General features: G+C 39.9%; 2 protein-coding genes across 3 annotated transcripts in view; one reads left to right on the top strand and one right to left on the bottom strand.

Annotated features, from left to right (window-relative positions):
* The window catches only part of Gtf2e2 (general transcription factor IIE subunit 2), a 42,974-nt gene that overhangs the window by 15,189 nt on the left and 10,652 nt on the right, over nucleotides 1-17,133 (bottom strand). For both annotated transcript variants that reach the window (XM_070016248.1, XM_070016247.1), the window contains exon 3: nucleotides 1,145-1,236. In XM_070016248.1, the coding sequence (XP_069872349.1) occupies nucleotides 1,145-1,236 (92 nt within the window). The remainder of the gene's footprint in view (nucleotides 1-1,144; nucleotides 1,237-17,133) is intronic.
* Smim18 (small integral membrane protein 18) lies at nucleotides 8,319-16,771 on the top strand. Its single transcript, XM_070015956.1, has 2 exons — nucleotides 8,319-8,516; nucleotides 16,264-16,771. Exons 1-2 carry the CDS (start codon nucleotides 8,346-8,348, stop codon nucleotides 16,585-16,587), a joined length of 495 nt encoding a protein of 164 aa, XP_069872057.1. The 5' UTR covers nucleotides 8,319-8,345; the 3' UTR covers nucleotides 16,588-16,771.

The raw sequence follows: 17,133 nt of genomic DNA, 5'->3' as shown, positions 1-17,133 counted from the left end.
TACCACATAAGCAGAAAAAGCCAGAAGTAGCGATGTGGCAGAGCACTGAAGAGCTCAGGGGTAGCACCCAGGCCAAGAGTTCAGGCCTCACAACCAGCAAAAGAAAAAAAAAGTACATTGATGGAAGTGGCGCTGGCTCAAGTGTTGGAGCGCTGGCCTTGCGCTGAAGACTCAGGGACAGCACCTAGGCCCAGAGTTAAAGCCCCACAACCAACCAGAAAAAAAAAAAAGTACATTGATGGGGGCTGGGAAGGTGGCTCAATGGTAGAGTGCTTGCCTTGCATGCATGAGGCCCTGGATTCGATTCCTTAGCACCACATAAGCAGAAAAAGCTGGAATGATGCTATGGATCAAGTGGTAGAGTGCTAGCCTTGAGCTGAAGGACAACGCCCAGGCCCAGAGTTCAGGCCCACAACTGACAAAAAAAGAAAAAGTGCATTGATATTCTGAACAAAAGAAATTAGCTGAGGGAGGGAAGGGATAGTGCGAGAAAAACAAAGGAGTTTGACAACAAATGTTTTCATTGCCTTACTCATGTAACTATAACCCCTCTGTACAGCATCTTTGTAATAAAATAAAATTTTAAAAAAAGCTATTAGCTATTATCAAACCATAAGAAGACATAAAATAGCCAGGAATGGGCATGATTCACTCCTCTAGAGATAGAGACAGAAGTATCTGAAGTTGAGGACAACCCAGGGAAAATGTTAGTAAGACCCTATCTTGCTTAGCAAGCATAATACCCTGAGTTCAAACCCAAGTAATGCCAGAAAGGAAAGAGAAGAGATTCAGTCACTGCTGCCACAGTGACTGGTAAATTAAGAGGTATTGTTATCAACTACCTGGGTGCATTCTTAAGTTAAATGATTGATTTAAATAATATACTTCAAGTAATATAAATTAAGCACATCAACTGCTGTAATGCTATTTAATAAGAATACAAAGGTTATCAATGCTTTTTAGTTTTATTAAAGACATAGTTTTATTAAGACATATACTTTTAAACTATGCATGTTGAAAATGCAAATTTTGATGCATTTCAACAGGTATAATACAAATGTAAATTTGTATAAAATTTTTTTAAATCCCACTCCTTTTGCCAAAAAGTTAAATAGGATTGTTGTTAGCTGAGGAAAGTACTTACTTTCATGTAATTCACAATCTTAGCAAGTACACCAAACTTATATCCAGAGCTTCCAGATAGAGCTTTCAAGTTAAATGATCCATTGCTATGATCTGGAAATGAAGTTCAAAAAATAAGAGCATTTTTATATTATGGTTTTTAGGCAATGAAAAAATAATTTTAATGCTGGTAAAATATTTTGTTTGAATTTTTAAATGAATTCTAACCTGTAAAATCTTGATAAAAAGTACAAAATCTAGCCAGGCGCTGGTGGCTCACGCCTGTAATCCTAGCTACTCAGGAGGCTGAGATCTGAAGATCGTGGTTCAAACCCAGCCTGGGCAGGAAAGTCCGTGAGACTGTTTTTTTTTTGTCAATCGTGGGACTTGAACTCTGGGCCTGAGCATTGTCCCTCAGCTCTTCAGCTCAAGGCGAGCGCTCTATCACTTGAGCTAAAGCACCGCTTCCGGTTTTCTGGTGGTTTATTGGAGATAAGAGTCTCACGGACTTTCCTGCCCGGGCTGGCTTTGAACCGTGATCCTCAGATCTCAGCCTCCTGAGTAGCTAGGATTACAGGCATGAGCCACCAGAGCCCAGCCTCATGAGATTCTTAACTCCAATAAACCACTAGAAAACTGGAAGTGGTGCTGTGGCTCTAGCAGTAGAGCACTCACCTTGAGCTGAAGAGCTCAGGGATAGCGCCCAAGCCCAGAGTTCAAGCCCCACGACCGACTAAAAAAAAAAAAGTACAAAATCTTTGCATGCATATTAAATTGTCAATGTTGTAAGAGTAGAAATAAAATATAGGGGCTGGGGAGGTGGCTCAGTGGTAGAGCGCTTGCCTTGCACGCATGATGCCCTGGGTTCGATTCCTCAGCACCACATAAGCAAAAAGAAAAAAAGCCGGAAGTGGTGCTGTGGCTCAAGTGGTAGAGCGCTAGCCTTGAGCTGAAGAGCTGAGGGACAGCTCCCAGGCCCAGAGTTCAGGCCCCACGACCGGACCCAAAAAAAAAAAAAAAAAAGAAATAAATAAAATATAAATAAAGCCTGGGAGGCTGTGTGATAGTTTATATTGTAATTCTCACTACTCGAGGGAAGATGAGGAGTACTGTGGTTCTAGGCCAGCCTGGACAAAAAAAAATGTTCATCTGTCATCTAAGTTGCATGAGAAACAGAGAATTGTGGTCCAGGCAAAGCATGACATCTGATCCCCAAAATACTCAAAACAGCTAAAGCAAAAATGAGCTTAGGGTATGACTCAAATGGTAGTGTGTCTGCAAAACACAAGAGTCCTTGAAATAAACCCCCAGTACCACCACAAAAATATACCTACATGTAACAGACCACAGATGTAGCTTGATGTTAGAGAAATTACCTAACATGGTGCACAAGGCCCCAAGTTCAATCCCTAGCATCCCTCCATACACACAAGTATGACAACAATGTGGTTCGCATATGTGTGTGCAGGAGATCAAATCCAGGGCCCTGAACACATTTGGCAAGTGTGCTATCAATGAGAAATATCCCTTTACTAAAAATAAACTTTTTATAAGTACCTAATATACTGTTACTTTACATTTTATTAGAATCCTCCATAATCAGGAAAGGGAACGCAACAGTCTGTAGTTTGTATATGTTTATTATATGCATAATATATACATACATATATGTGTATATCTACATAGATACACACATACACACACACATAGTTCAAAGCTAGCACTCTACCACTTGAACCATGGCTCTTTTGGGTGGTCAACTGATGAATAATGTCATGGACTTTCCCTCAATAATCAGATCTCAGCCTTCTGAGTTGCTAGGATTTACAGGTTAAGCCATTGATGCCCATTTAATAAGGCTTTTCTAACAGCCTTAAAAACACCAGAAATAGGGCTAGGAAGGCAGCTCAGTGGTAGAGTGCTTGCCTTGCATGCATGAGGACCTGAGTTTGATTCCTCAGCACCACATAAGCAGAAAAAGCCAGAAGTGGCGCTGTGTCTCAAGTGGTAGAGCCCTAGCCTTGAGCTGAAGAGCTGAGGGACAGTGCCCAGGGCCCAGAGTTCAGGCCCCACAACTGACCAAAAAAAAAACACCAGAAATAGTAGATTCTGTTTCAGAAATCTCTATGGAAGATTTCAGAACATCTGACCATTTCACTGCCTTATAGACACAAACCCTAGGCCTCATGTCATCAACTGGATGCCACTAGTTACAGACAAAATCCCATCACAAATTCTAGAAAAACATCTCAGAAGTACACATTCTATTAGAAAGACATGAGAACAGATTTGATAAAGTTCCCATGTGACTGATCCACAGAGAGGTTAAATAATGAGGTTGGAGAGCCAATCTCTGCATCAGTTTGGTAATAATCATTTAAACAAAAGATGAGATTACAACAACCGCAAGTCAAATGTAACAACTGTCAGTATCCAGAAATACAGCTTCTAGATGGAAATATATACTCCTTTGTAATTAGTGAAATTATTAAACATGCTTTTTGATACAAAAATGAAACATCACATACAATCATGCCTTAAAAAAACTTTATTGTTATTTGACAAATAGCTTATCTGGTGTGCGGAAGTCTAAAATGTTCCTTAAAGTAACAATAATACTAACAGTGCTTTACCAAAAGTTTTTACAATTTCATGAGGCAAGCAGGAAATGTTTGTTTTCTACTGATCCCTACTTTATCCTGCTATAAGAAAATAAATTTGCCGGCGCCAGTGGATCACACCCATAATTGAAACTACTCAGGTGACTGAGATCTGAGGATTGCGGTTCAAAGCCAGCCCAGGCAGGAAAGTCCATGAGACTTTTATCTCCAATGAACCACTCAGAAAACTAGAAGTGGCACTGTGGCTGAAGTAGTAGAGTGCCTACCTTGAGCTAAAGAGTTCAAGGACAGCACCCAGGCCCAGAGTTCAAGCCCCATGACCAAGAGAGAGAAAGAGAGAGTGAGGAAGAGAGGGAGGGAGGGAGGGGGGGGAGGGAGGGGAGAGAGAGAAGAAAGAAAGAAAGAAAGAAAGAAAGAAAGAAAGAAAGAAAGAAAGAAAGAAAGAAAGAAAGAAAGAAAGAAAGAAAGAAAGAAAGAAAGAAAGAAAGAAAGAAAGAAAGAAAGAAAGAAAGAAAGAAAGAAAGAAAGAAAGAAAGAAAGAAAGGAGGGAGGGAGGGAGGGAGGGAGGGAAGGAGAGAGGAAGGAAGGAAGGAAGGAAGGAAGGAAGGAAGGAAGGAAGGAAGGAAGGAAGGAAGGAAGGAAGGAGAAAGAAAGATGGGGTGGAAAGCAATCTACAGATTTAAACCAATCCCCCTTAGTTATCCTTCACAGAAATAGAAAAATCAATCCTGAAATTCAAATGGAAACATTAAAGATCCAGAATACTATAAGTAATCCTGAGCAACACTATAGGTATCACAATACCAGACTTCAAATACTACAGATCCATAGTAACAAAACAGCATGGTACTGGCACAAAAACATGTGGTCCAATAGAAGACCTAAAAATAAACCCACAATGCTAGAGACATCTGATTTTTTTTTTTTTTGCAAAGTCTACATCGTAAGTTGAAGAAAAGACAGCCTCCTCAACATGGTGCCGTGAAAACTGAACATCCATATCCAGTTTCCAACAGAAGGCTGAAATTAGACCCCTACCTCCTACCCTGTAAAAATACCAATTCAAAATGAACCAAAGATTTTTCAGAGGTGGAAGGCAGAGGGGAGACTGGTGTTTGAACTCAGAGCGTACCGGGTAGGCACTTTTATCATTTAAGCCCAACTCCCAGCTCTGGATCAAAGATCTTAATGTGAAATCTGAAACTTGGAAAACTACATGAGAATATAGGAAAAACACTGGAAGACACAGCATAGGCATTTTCTGAACAGGATTCCAATAGCTCAGGAAATAAGAGCAAGAAATGACAAATGGGATTACATCCAATTTTACAGTTTTTGCCCAGCAAAACAAACAACTACCAGAATGAAGAGACAACCCAGAATACAAAAATACCTTTAGCTAAGCTGGGCGCTGGTGGCTTATGCCTGTAATCCTAGCTACTCAGGAGGCTGAGATCTGAGGATCACAATTCAAAGCCAGCGTGGGCAGGAAACCACCAGAAAATCGGAAGTGGCACTGTGGCTCTGGTAGAGCTCTAGCCTTGAACTGAAGAGCTGAGGGACATCACCCAGGCCCAGAGTTCAAGCCCCACAACCAACCCAAAAAAAAAAAAAAAAGTACCGTTAGCTATTCATCAGATAATGGATTAAATATTTAGAATATACAGAGTTCATAAAATTAACCAATAGAATAAGCCAATAAATGAGCAAGTGAGTTGAACATATAGTTCTTGGAAATAAAAATAGCTAATAAATACAAGGAAAGCTGTTCAACACCCTTTGCCATAAAAGAAATAAAAATGCAAACTACAATGATTTTCCAATCTCCCTCCAGTCAGAATGGCAATCGGGAAACTAAGGCAGGAACCAATGGCTCATACATGGAATACTAACTTTATAGGAGGCTGATCTGAGGATCAGCTAGAGCAGAAAAATAATTTTATCTCCAATTAACCAGCAAAAACTGGAAGCAGAAGTAGAGCTGTAGTTCAAATGGTAGAGTACCAGCTAAAGGAGAACATACTGGTCCTGAGTTCAAACCCCCAGTACAGGCATACAAAAAAAAGTACTGGTCTTGATTTGAGGGGAAAAAATGAAAAAAGAACCCTTATGTGCTGATAATGAGAATATAAATTAGTACAGCTATTATAAAAATCAGTGTGAAAAGTTCCTCAAAAACATAAAAAAAACCTAAAAACACTGCCTGACACTAGTGGCTCACGCCTGTAATCCTAACTACTCAGGAGGTTGAGATCTGAGGATCACAGTTCAAAGCCAGTCTTGGCAGGAAAGTCCATGAGACTTATCTCTAATAAACGACCAGAAAACTGGAAGTGGTGCTGTGGCTCAAGTGGTAGAGCGCTAGCCTTGAGCTGAAGAGCTAAGGAACAGCACCCAGGGCATAGTTCAAGCTCCACAACCAAAAAACCCTAAAAACAGCCTATCTTATGACCCCACAATAGTTTTGGGCATATATCCAAAGAAATGTTAACTCAATATGTAAAAGAGATACTTGCATATCCATAGTTATCACAGCAACCAATGAATAAAAAAATTGTAGAACCAACACAGCATGGATATTATTACACTATAAAGAAGAATAAAATGTCATTTACAGGGAATGAATGGGACTAGAGATCATATTGAGCAAGCTAATCTCAAAAGGCCATATAGTCCATGTTTTCATTCATATGCAGAATCCAGGGCTAAATGGTAGCAATAACAGGATATAAGCATCAAAGGAGGGCTGTTGGGGCGGGGGTGAATTGAGAGAGATGAGGGAGGAGAAGATACTAAGGAGTAAATGTGGTCAAAGTATTCTAGCTATTGTGATTTAGCATAAAATCTACTAAATATTGTTTATATAGAGGAAAGGGAGTTAAATCTACTAAATTCTGTTTCCTTATTTTAATTTAGTTTAAAAAAAATATTAAGCTTAGGGCTTGGAAGGTGGCTCAGTGGTAGAGTGCTTGCCTTGCATGCATGAGGCCCTGGGTTCGATTCCGAAGTGGTGCTGTGGCTCAAGTGGTAAAGTGCTAGCCTTGAGCTAAGAGCTGAGGGACAGTGCACAGGCCCAGAGTTCAGGCCCCACGATCAACAAAAAAAAAAAATTAAGCTTATCTATACTATGTATAAACTTACTGGGAAACATACTATGAAAAGGAGAAAACAAGTATAGAAGACAAGAAGACAAGGACAAACACCAAGATGGGCACCAGTGGCTCACACCTCACTCTGAGGACTGAAACTCAAAACCAGCCAGGGCAGGAAAGCATGAGACTCTTATCTCCAATTAGAAAAAAGCAGGAAATGGCACTGTGGCTCAAGTGCTAAAGAGTCTAGCCTTGAGCAAAAGGAGCTTAGGGACGGCAGTCAGGCCCAGAGATCAAACCTCAGGATCAGCAAAAAATAAAAAATAAATTTAAAAAATTAATTATGAACCAGTTTTGCTTACCAGAGGATTCCCAGTTCCTAACTCAATGTCACCTAGAGTCAATAAAGATATTTCCATGTACCCATTTATGGTCAGAGAAACTATCCTATCAAATTATATATGACTTAAATAATCTACACAGCAAAAAATTTACCTAGCTGTTGTTTTAGCAGCTACTCTCTTAATTAAAAATATAGATTTCACTTAGACCAAACTCGAAACAATACATCATAACTTAAAATATTCTAGCCCAGAGCCAGTGGTTCATACCTGTAGTACTTGCTATTCAAGAGGCTAAGATCTGAGTATCACAGTTCAAAGCCAGCCCGGGCAGGAAAAGTCCGTGAGACTCATCTCCAAATACCCACCAGAAAACCAGAAGTGGCACTGTGGCTCAACATGGTAGAGCACTATATTGGAGTGAAAAAGCTCAGAGACAGTGCTCAAACCCCAAATACAAGCACTAGGGCTAACAAAAAAATATTCTATTACTGAACAATCAAAAGAGATGAGCTTGCCATTTAAAAATTTCATAGACCACTTTTTAAAACATAGGTACTGGGCTGGGAAAGTGGCTCAGTGGTAGAATGCTTGCCTTGCATGCATGAGGCCCTGGGTTCAATTCCTTAGCACCACATAAGCAGAAAAAGCCAGAAGTAGCAATGTGGCTCAACTGGTAGAGCGCTTGCCTTGAGCTGAAGAGCTGAGGGACAGCACCCAGGCCCAGAGTTCAGGCCCCATGACCGGCAAAAAAATAAAATAAAATAAAATATAGGTAGTATAAACATTCTTTTATAACTTGCAAATGAAAAATCTTTTTCCTCAGAATTTCTCTAAATTCAACCACTACGTGGAAATAATCATTCCAGAGGGCAAGATTTTTAAGTATTGAAAAAAAAATTCATTTACAAGATTTTATGAGTCCCTGGGGGAAATGTCAAGCTGCCTGATTAACCTAGACTAGTTTCCTAGGTTACTACCTCTCATAATGTCTTCCAGCATTAGCATAGAAACAGTTATTGAAGGATGTGAAAAAAGGATGTCAAATTTGATAGTTAAAACACAAAGAATCACCAATTTGTTAGTAACTCACAAATAAAGGACAAAGAAAGAAAAGACAAAGAAAAAGGGCTGACAACTGATATCCCAAGACACCTCTATTTAAGTTTATGAATGATTTACTCTTCAGGGTAGCAGGACTTAACGCAAATGAAAGCCGAGGAAACTGTCGGCTGCACTGTGGTCCAACCAATAGCAGCACAGCTCCATCTTGGCTGTGCACTAGACTGCGTTACAAACAGACGATACCATCGCTTCAACAGCATCCTCCCAGACAAGAGGTAGGTTTATATGATCTCTTATTCAGCAGTCCATATCCTATGATGCAATGAGAAAATATTTTACCAGAAAATCAACAGAAAGCCTTACTCCTACTAAAAGACTTAAAAAAAAAAAAAAACAATGTGCTTGATAGCATTTTATTATGAAAATATGAAGGCTGCCTTGTGCTGTCTGATAATACCATCTTACCATCTGTGCCTTAATGGAAAATTCATTACATTATGTATGAACCTGATCTATATACAGACTTTAAGTAAACCAAACGCATTTGATGTTAACTGGTTACTGTTAATTTCATTTTCTCGAGCAATTTCATTTCAGCAGTCCGATCTGGCTTAAACAAAGGATTTTTCTTAAAGAAAAATCTACACTGAAAGTAATCCCTGGACTAAAGCTTTCTGATTAAATGTGTACATTTTACTGACTGGTAAAAAAGCAGTTATAAGGAAGTTTATTTTTAACAAATACAGGAAAATAGTTCAAATATTATTTGACTTTGAATGAAGGTACAGAGAATGCCAAGAAATTCAATTTTTTATTTTTACATGAAATTAAGGCCATAAAATGTAACATTATATGAGTTATACTGTAAGACAGAGCTTTAGATTTTCCTTAAGTTTTAATTAAAATTCCTCACAGATTATCTTACTATAAAATAGAAATCATGCTGTTAAGTGAAAATGTTTTTAGATTTAATTTTTTGATGACACAAAACGTTATTTATCATAGCATTTATATTTAATGTTGAGTTATTCTTAAATTCATCCTGAGAACAAATACAAAGTAAGTTTTTTAAGATACATTTTAAAATAAAAATGTTCTAAAGAAAAACTGATTAAGGGAGGAGGGTAATTTTAGCTAATAAGATTATTTCATGGCTCAGAGCAATCATTCATGTCTATCAAAAATTAGTATCAGCCACTGACCAAGTTTCTAATTTTATAGTATTAGAGCATGAAAAGATTGTTAGTAGATGCTAGAGGCTCCAGGGTACTATGTCTATACCACCCTAAAGATCCAACTTCTGCCCTTTACTTTGCTCAGTATGAAATCTTTTCAACAGTTTTGGTTTTTCATAATATCTATTTCCTAGGTAAGCATTCATTCAGCTAGCATTAAGTAGAGTATCTCTCCGCCAACTCCCAGGTTTGGCACAATAGGGTTAATTACCTAGAAACCATCCTGCTTGCCATACAAAATATGGGAGCCGAAACCTAACAAGGAAATAAATTCATCAAATAAAACAATTCACAATACTTCATATATAAGGTATCTACAACAATTAGCATAAATAGAGATATCAGTTTCACCAATCCAACTTAGAGACAAGGCCCATGCCAAATAATTCAAACTTGAATTGAGTTGTTCTATATTTAAAAGCTATAATGATTAATCATATTTAAACAAAGCGATATGCTTAACAGCATCAAGGAATTCAGGGGGTTTTACTTGGTTTTTGTCCGTCTTGGGCCTGAACTCTGGGCCTGGGCGCTGTGCCTCAGCTCTTCAGCTCAAGGCTAGTTAGTGCTCTACCACTTGAGTCACAGTACCACTTCTGGCCTTTTCTGCTTACCTGGTACTAAGGAATTGAACCCAGGGCCTCATGCATGCAAGGCAAGCACTCTACCACTGAGCCCCATTCCCACCACGAATTCAAGTGTTTTTACCACAATTTTCTTTTCTGATCTGTCAGTGCTCCAGAAGAATTCCAAGTCCTATTACCATAAGTACTTTTGAAATAGGACGAAAAATAAGAAGGCAAGACACCAAAAGTACAAAACCAAAAGCATGCACTGCTAGCTGGGTATAATGTTATACTCCTGTGATCCAGCTACTTAAAAGGCAGAAGTAGAAGGATCACAGTTAGGGAGTCAACCCAGCACAGTTAGTAGCTATCTATCTGAAAAACAAGCTTAAAAAGCAAAAGGAGTAGGGGTCTGTCTATGTGGTAGAGTGCCTATCTAATAAGCGCAAAGCACTGAGCTTAATACCTTGATACTGCAAATAAACTTATAAACAATGAAAAATTATGCATTAAAATAATTAAAATATTTTTGCTTTAAAGCTTCCTGTTCCTAGAATGATTTTTTTTTTGGCCAGTCCTGGGGCTTGAACTCAAGAGCCTGGGCACTATCCCTGAGCTTGTTTTTGCTCAAGGCTAGCACTCTACCACTTGAGCCACTTCTGGCTTTTTCTGTTTATGTGGTACTGAGGAATCAAATCCAGAGCTTCATGCATACTAGGCAAGCACTCTACCACTAAGCCACCTTTCCAGCCCCTATAATGAAATTTTAAAGGAGAAAATCTACAAAAATATAAAATTAGCCAGGCACTAGTGGCTCACACCTGTAATCCTAGCTACTCAGGAGGCTGAGATCTGAGGATTGCAATTCAAAGCCAGTCCAGGCAGGAATGTCCATGAGACTCTTATCTCCAATTAACCACTCAGAAAAGAAGTGGTGCTTTGGCTCAAGCGGTAGAGTGCTAGCTTTGAGCTGAAGAGTTGAGGGAGAGCACCCAGGCCCAGAGTTCAATCTCTACAACCGACCAAAAAAAAAAAAAAAAAAACTAAAACTATAGATAGATTTCTACCCTTCCCCCCGACTTTTTTTTTTTTTTTTTTTTGCCAGTCCTGGGGCTTGAACTCAGGGCCTAGATACTGTCCTTTAGTTTTTTTGCTTAAAACCAGCACTCTACCACCTGAGCCACCGTGCCACTTCTGGATTTTTCTGTTTATGTGGCACTGAGGAATTGATTCAGGGCTTCATGCATGCTAGAAATTCATGATACATTCCTAGCCCCCCATTTTTTTAAATAAATTTTTATTGAGATTAAGTGATTACATAAATTTCACAGTATTGAGGGATAGTGATACTTAAAAGTTCAAACACATTTTAACTTTCACAAAGCAAATTGTCATTATCATGGTCTATAACGTTTGTGAATTCTATGAGCTTTGACAATACAACTATTTCTTCCACATGAGGTGATATGTACGTGTCTTTCCTTTTGCTTAGTGTAAGCTGTTCCCTCCTTCCCTCTCATTCCTTCCCTCTCATCACTGTCTTTGAGTTGCTTAGCTCATTTTCATCAATGTTCAGTACAGTCCCCTATCTTTTAAAAACAAAAAAACTTTTTCTCTTGCTTTCTGAAGGCATGTTCACAGTATTCAATTAATATAAACTTATATACTATGGTCAAAAATATAGTCTCAGGGAAGTGGCACTGTGGCTCAAGTGGTAGAGTACTCACCATGAGCTAAAGAGTTCAGGATGTGCCCAGGCCCAAAGTTCAAGCCCCATAACCAACAAAATATATTTAGATCTATATAGATATATAGTCTCAGCCATTTGCCAGTGGCTCACACCCATAATCCTAGCTGCTTTGGAGAGGAGGCTAAGATCTGAGGATCAAGGTTCAAAGCCTGCCAAGCCAGTCAAGTCCTTCAGACTTATCTCCAATTAACGTAGAGAGCCAGCCTTGAGCAAAATAGCTCAAGGACCTAGCATGCACATGTATACACGTGCACACATGCATGCACATATACACAAGTCTCAGAATAGGAGAAATGTAAACATTCTAATAGTATGTCTTGGGGCTGGGAAGGTGGCTCAGTGGTAAAGTGCTTGTCTTGCATGCATGAAGCTCTGGGTTCAATTCCTCAGCACCACATAAGCAGAAAAAGCCGGAAGTGGCTCTGTGGCTCAAGTGATAGAGCACTAGCCTTGAGCTGAAGAGTTGAGGCACAGCACCCAGGCCCAGAGTTCAGGCCCAGGACTGACAAAAAATAAAAAAATAGTATGTCTCTGTTTTACATAATCCTCCAATATTTAGTCTTTACCTTAAATTTAAAACAAAAGATTGGAGTCTTTCTTTTGCAGGGCTGGGAATGTGGCTTAGTGGTAGAGTGCTTGGCTAGCATGCATGAAGCCTTGGGCTCGATTCCTTAGTACCACATACACAGAAAAAGCTGGAAGTGGTGCTATGGATTAAGTGGAAGAGTGCTAGCATTGAGCAAAAGAATCTCAGGAACAGTGCCCTTGCCCTGAGTTCAAGTCCCAGAACTGGCAAAGAAACAGCACCAACTGAGAGACTCCTCAGAGCTAGGATTACACGTATACAATATCACACCCAACTTTAGCAGTGCCAAGATTCTTAAAAGAGCTCCAAAAGCTGAATATTTTTAAGTATATATGAGGTGACTCATATACCTTTACTCTTTTAGAGAAGCTGCATCAGAAAAATACCTGTTGTCATGAGGTGCTTGAAATTTGCTAAGCACCATGATTAAAATCAGAGTTTGCAACTCAGAAAAGATCAGATGCATTACCTATCAGGCATCCACACTAAGAAGCAACACTTACATTGTATTATTCTATGTCAATGACACCCCACAGCACAATGTAAAAGTGATACTTCCCAGAGTTGTACAAGGTACAAGCCCTGCTTTGCACAGAATGTTTTGAGGAGAAAGTACAAAGGATAAGTGGGTAATTTTAAAAAGCTGTCTATAGACAGCTTGAGATTACTGTAAAGGAAGTGATATGCTTAGATACAGTCTATGTAATTTTGTGTGTCCCTGAACAGAAAGCAAGAAATTCAATTACTGCCCATTACATCATCAGCTGAAGGATTTTTTTAAAAGAAAACATGCATTTAAGCCTTTACTTTTGGCCTCACTTCCTAAGTTTACCCTTCAAAAGGCAGAAAGTATAAGTCTATCCAGAAAAGGAAAGGGATTTGCTAAGCAAATCGCTTTGATTTAGAATAGAAAACTTAGAAAATATGTTATGAAACCCAAGGTTTTATCTATTTGTTAAGAAAGTAAATTTAAATAATTATATTGTTATGGTGTTGGAAGTTTTGGTGTGACAATAACATTGTACTTATTTTACAGTATTTCAATGTCTGGGATTTGCTTAAACAATCTAGGGGTGGGGGGAGCAAGTTGAGTAGAAGGACCAGGAGTTCATAGATGAAGTGGTAGCATTGGCACCTGGAGTTTATAACAGACTGTTTTTGTAGTCCCTCAAAAGTTTTTTTTGGTCAGTCATGGGGCTTGAACTTGGGCCTGGGAGCTGCCTCTGAGCTCTTCGGCTCAAGGTGAGCATTCTACCACTTGAGCCACAGCACCCCTTCTGGTTTTCTGGTGGTTAATTGGAGATAAGAGTCTCACAGACTTTCCTGCCTGGGCTGGCTCTGAACCACAATCTCAACCTCCTGAGTAGCTAGGATTACAGGTGAGCCACCAGCACCCAATAAAAGTTTTCTTTATATAAAACACACACACAGGTACCTCTAGCATTTGAAAAGTTGTTGGCACATAGTAGATAATAAAATTAGTTATAAGGGCTGGATACAGGTGACTCACACCTATAATACTAGCTGGGATTTAAGGGTAACAATTTAAAGCCAGCCTAAGCAGCAAAGCTTTTGAGATTGAAGTCTCTTATCCAGGCACAGATGGCTCATACCTGTAATCTGAATTTTAAAAAATGAGATTAGGAGGATGATCAGTTTGAGGCTAGCCTAGGCAGAAAAGTTCTAGAGTCCCCCTTTTCAATGGTAGGAATCACTCCCTAGGCATGCAGCCTTGAAAATAACTACCTCAAAAAAGGATTGGAGACATGGCTCACCAATGAAAGAGAGCATGGCTGGGCACCTGTGGCCCAAGCCTATAATGTCAGGAAGCTGAGAGCTGAGGATCTCAGTTCAAAGCCAGCCTGGGCAGAAAGGTCTATTAGACTCATCTCCAAGTACAGAAGTAGAGCTGTGCCTCAAGTGATAGAATGGTAGCGAAGAGCCAAAAAAAAAGAAAAGAAAAGAAAATGCTTAGGGAGCTCTGCCCCCCGAGTTCAAGCCTGGCATACACACACACAGCTGCAAACACAGTACCACCAGTACCACCAAAGTAAGAGAAAACTCTCTTCATTAAACACCACCCAGCCTAAATTTTATTTTATCCTTATTCTCAAAATTGTCATTTGACTTCGATTTCTCCATTTTTTCATTTAGCTACAATTTCCTGGCTCAGATCACCTGTCACCATAGGTAAAAAGAGTGAAAATAAGACAGAAATACACAGAAGCTGAAAAGCCACAAGGGTAATGACAAAGCTTTCCAAGAAGCAATTTAAAGGACACAACCTTCAACTGCCAAGAGATTTTCAGATAGCAGCTCAATGACCAGTACTGTGATCAAGTTTTAAACCAAGCCATGTTTGCTTCCTCACATAAACTATACTTTACATTCATATACAACTGATTTCCTTAGATGAACCTTTTTTGGGGGGTTGAGGTAGGGGAGAAGCAGTTCTAGGGCTTGATTTCAGGGCCTGGGCACTGTCCCTGAGCATGTTTGCTCAAGGGTAGCACTCTACCACTTGAGCCACAGCGCCACTTCTAGCTTTTTCTGTTTACTGAGGAATAGAACCCAGGGCTTCATGCATGCTAGGCAAGCACTCTACCACTAAGCCAACTTCCCAGCCCCTATATATTAATCTTAAACACAACTATTTAGTTAACAAGTGATATATACAAAGCTAGAATACCAGCCAGACACTGATGGCTCATGCCTGTAATCCTAGCTATTCGGGAGATTGAGATATGAGAAGCAGTACCCAGATCCTGAGTTCAAGCCCCAGGACCAGCACAAAAAAAGTGATACTAGAGTATCACTTATCACTTAAATATTCAGCATAGCCAGGCACTGGTGGCACACACCTGTAATCCTAGCTACCAGGAGGCTAAGATCTGAGGAACACAGTTCTGAGCCAGCCCAGGCAGTAAGACTCTTATTTCCAATTAATCACCAAAAAACCAGAAGTGGTGATGTGGCTCAAAGTAGTAGAGCACTAGTCTTGAGCAAAAAGACTCAGGGATAGAGCCCAGGCCCTGAGTTCAAACCTCATAAACACCCCCCCCCAAAAAAAAAATTGCTGGGCGCCAGTGGCTCTACCTATAATCCTAGCTACTAAGATGACTGAGATCTGAGGATCAAGGTTCAAAGCCAGCACCGGCAGGAAAGTCTGTGAGACTCATCTCCAATAAACAACCAGAAAACCAGAAGTGGTTCTGTGGCTCAAGTGATAGAGTGCTCACCTTGAGCTGAAGAGCTGAGGGACAATGCCCAGGCCCAAAATTCAAGCCCCATAACCGACAAACACACACACACAATCAGCATTAAATATACCAAAAAAAAATCAAAAATACAGTTTGGTCATTAATTCTATTATACAATAAAAAATATCCATGGGCTGGGATGGTGGCTCAGTGGTAGAGCGCTTGCCTTGCATGCCTGAGGTCCTAGGTTCGATTCCCCAGCACCACATAAGCAAAAAGAAAAAAGCTCAAAGTGGCGCTGTGGCTCAAGTGGTGGAGCGCTAGCCTTGAGTTGAAGAGCTGAGGGACAGTGCCCAGGCCCAGAGTTCAGGGCCCACGACCAGACCCAAAAAAAAAAAAAATAAATAAATAAATAAAATAAAAATATCCATAGCTGGGCTCTGGTGGCTCATGCCTGCAATCCTAGTTATACCAAAGGCTGAAATCTGAAGGAAGGATCACAGTTCAAAGACCTTAGCAGAAAAGTCCTTAAGACTCGGTCTCCAAAATAACCAGCAAAAAGCTGGGCTGGAGGAATAGGCTCAGTGATAGAGTACCAGCCAAAGATACAAATCCAACAAACTCCAGAGGACCAAAAAAGAACATTCACATCACCTATGTAAACCTATTCTCTACTTTTTTACAGTTTCAAAGGAGAATACAAGAAGCGAAGTCTCTAAGAATGGCTTCTAATCACTGGAATGAAACTACTACATCTGTTTATCAGTACCTTGGTTTTCAAGTTCAAAAAATCTACCCATTTCATGATAACTGGAATACTGCCTGTTTTGTCATCCTGCTTTTGTTTATATTCACTGTGGTATCCTTAGTAATACTGGCTTTCCTTTACGAAGTGCTTGACTGCTGCTGCTGTGCAAAAAACAAAACGGTGAAAGATCTGAAGAGTGAACCTAACCCTCTCCGAAGTATGATGGACAACATCAGAAAACGTGAAACTGAAGTGGTCTAGACGACAGAAGATGAATAAAACCTTCAACAGCCTTTAACATCTTCTGAGGAAAAAAGTTCCTGATTATAAAGTTCCTGTTAGAACACTGATTCTGACTTTGAATGGTTAAGATTTATAGTAAAAGCAAAAGACATGTATTCACTTTGTGTATATCCCTTTCATTAAATATACAGTAAAACTTCATTAATATGACAGTAGCGACCTATTTAATGTGACGCCAAAAAAAACTGAATTAAGATTCTTAGGATTCGGGGGCTGGGAAGGTGGCTCAGTGGTAGAGCGCTTGCCTTGCATGCATGAGGCCCTGGGTTCGATTCCTCAGCACCACGTGAGCAAAAAGAAAAAGCCGGAAGTGGCACTGTGGCTCAAGTGGTAGGGCACTAGCCTTGAGCTGAAGAGCTGAGGGACAGCGCCCAGGCCCAGAGTTCAGGCCCCACGACCGGACCCAAAAAGAAAAAGATTCTTAGGATTCAGGGGCTGGGAAGGTGGCTCAGGAGGAGCCACCTTGCATGCATGAAGCCCTGGGTTCCATTCCTCAGCACCATA

This window comes from Dipodomys merriami, unplaced genomic scaffold (assembly GCF_024711535.1).
Source record: "Dipodomys merriami isolate MVZ:Mamm:240054 unplaced genomic scaffold, mDipMer1.0.p SCAF_12, whole genome shotgun sequence".
NCBI classification, from domain to species: Eukaryota; Metazoa; Chordata; class Mammalia; order Rodentia; family Heteromyidae; genus Dipodomys; species Dipodomys merriami.
Note: the sequence above shows the minus strand (reverse complement) of the source record. Positions and strands in the feature narration are given on the sequence as shown.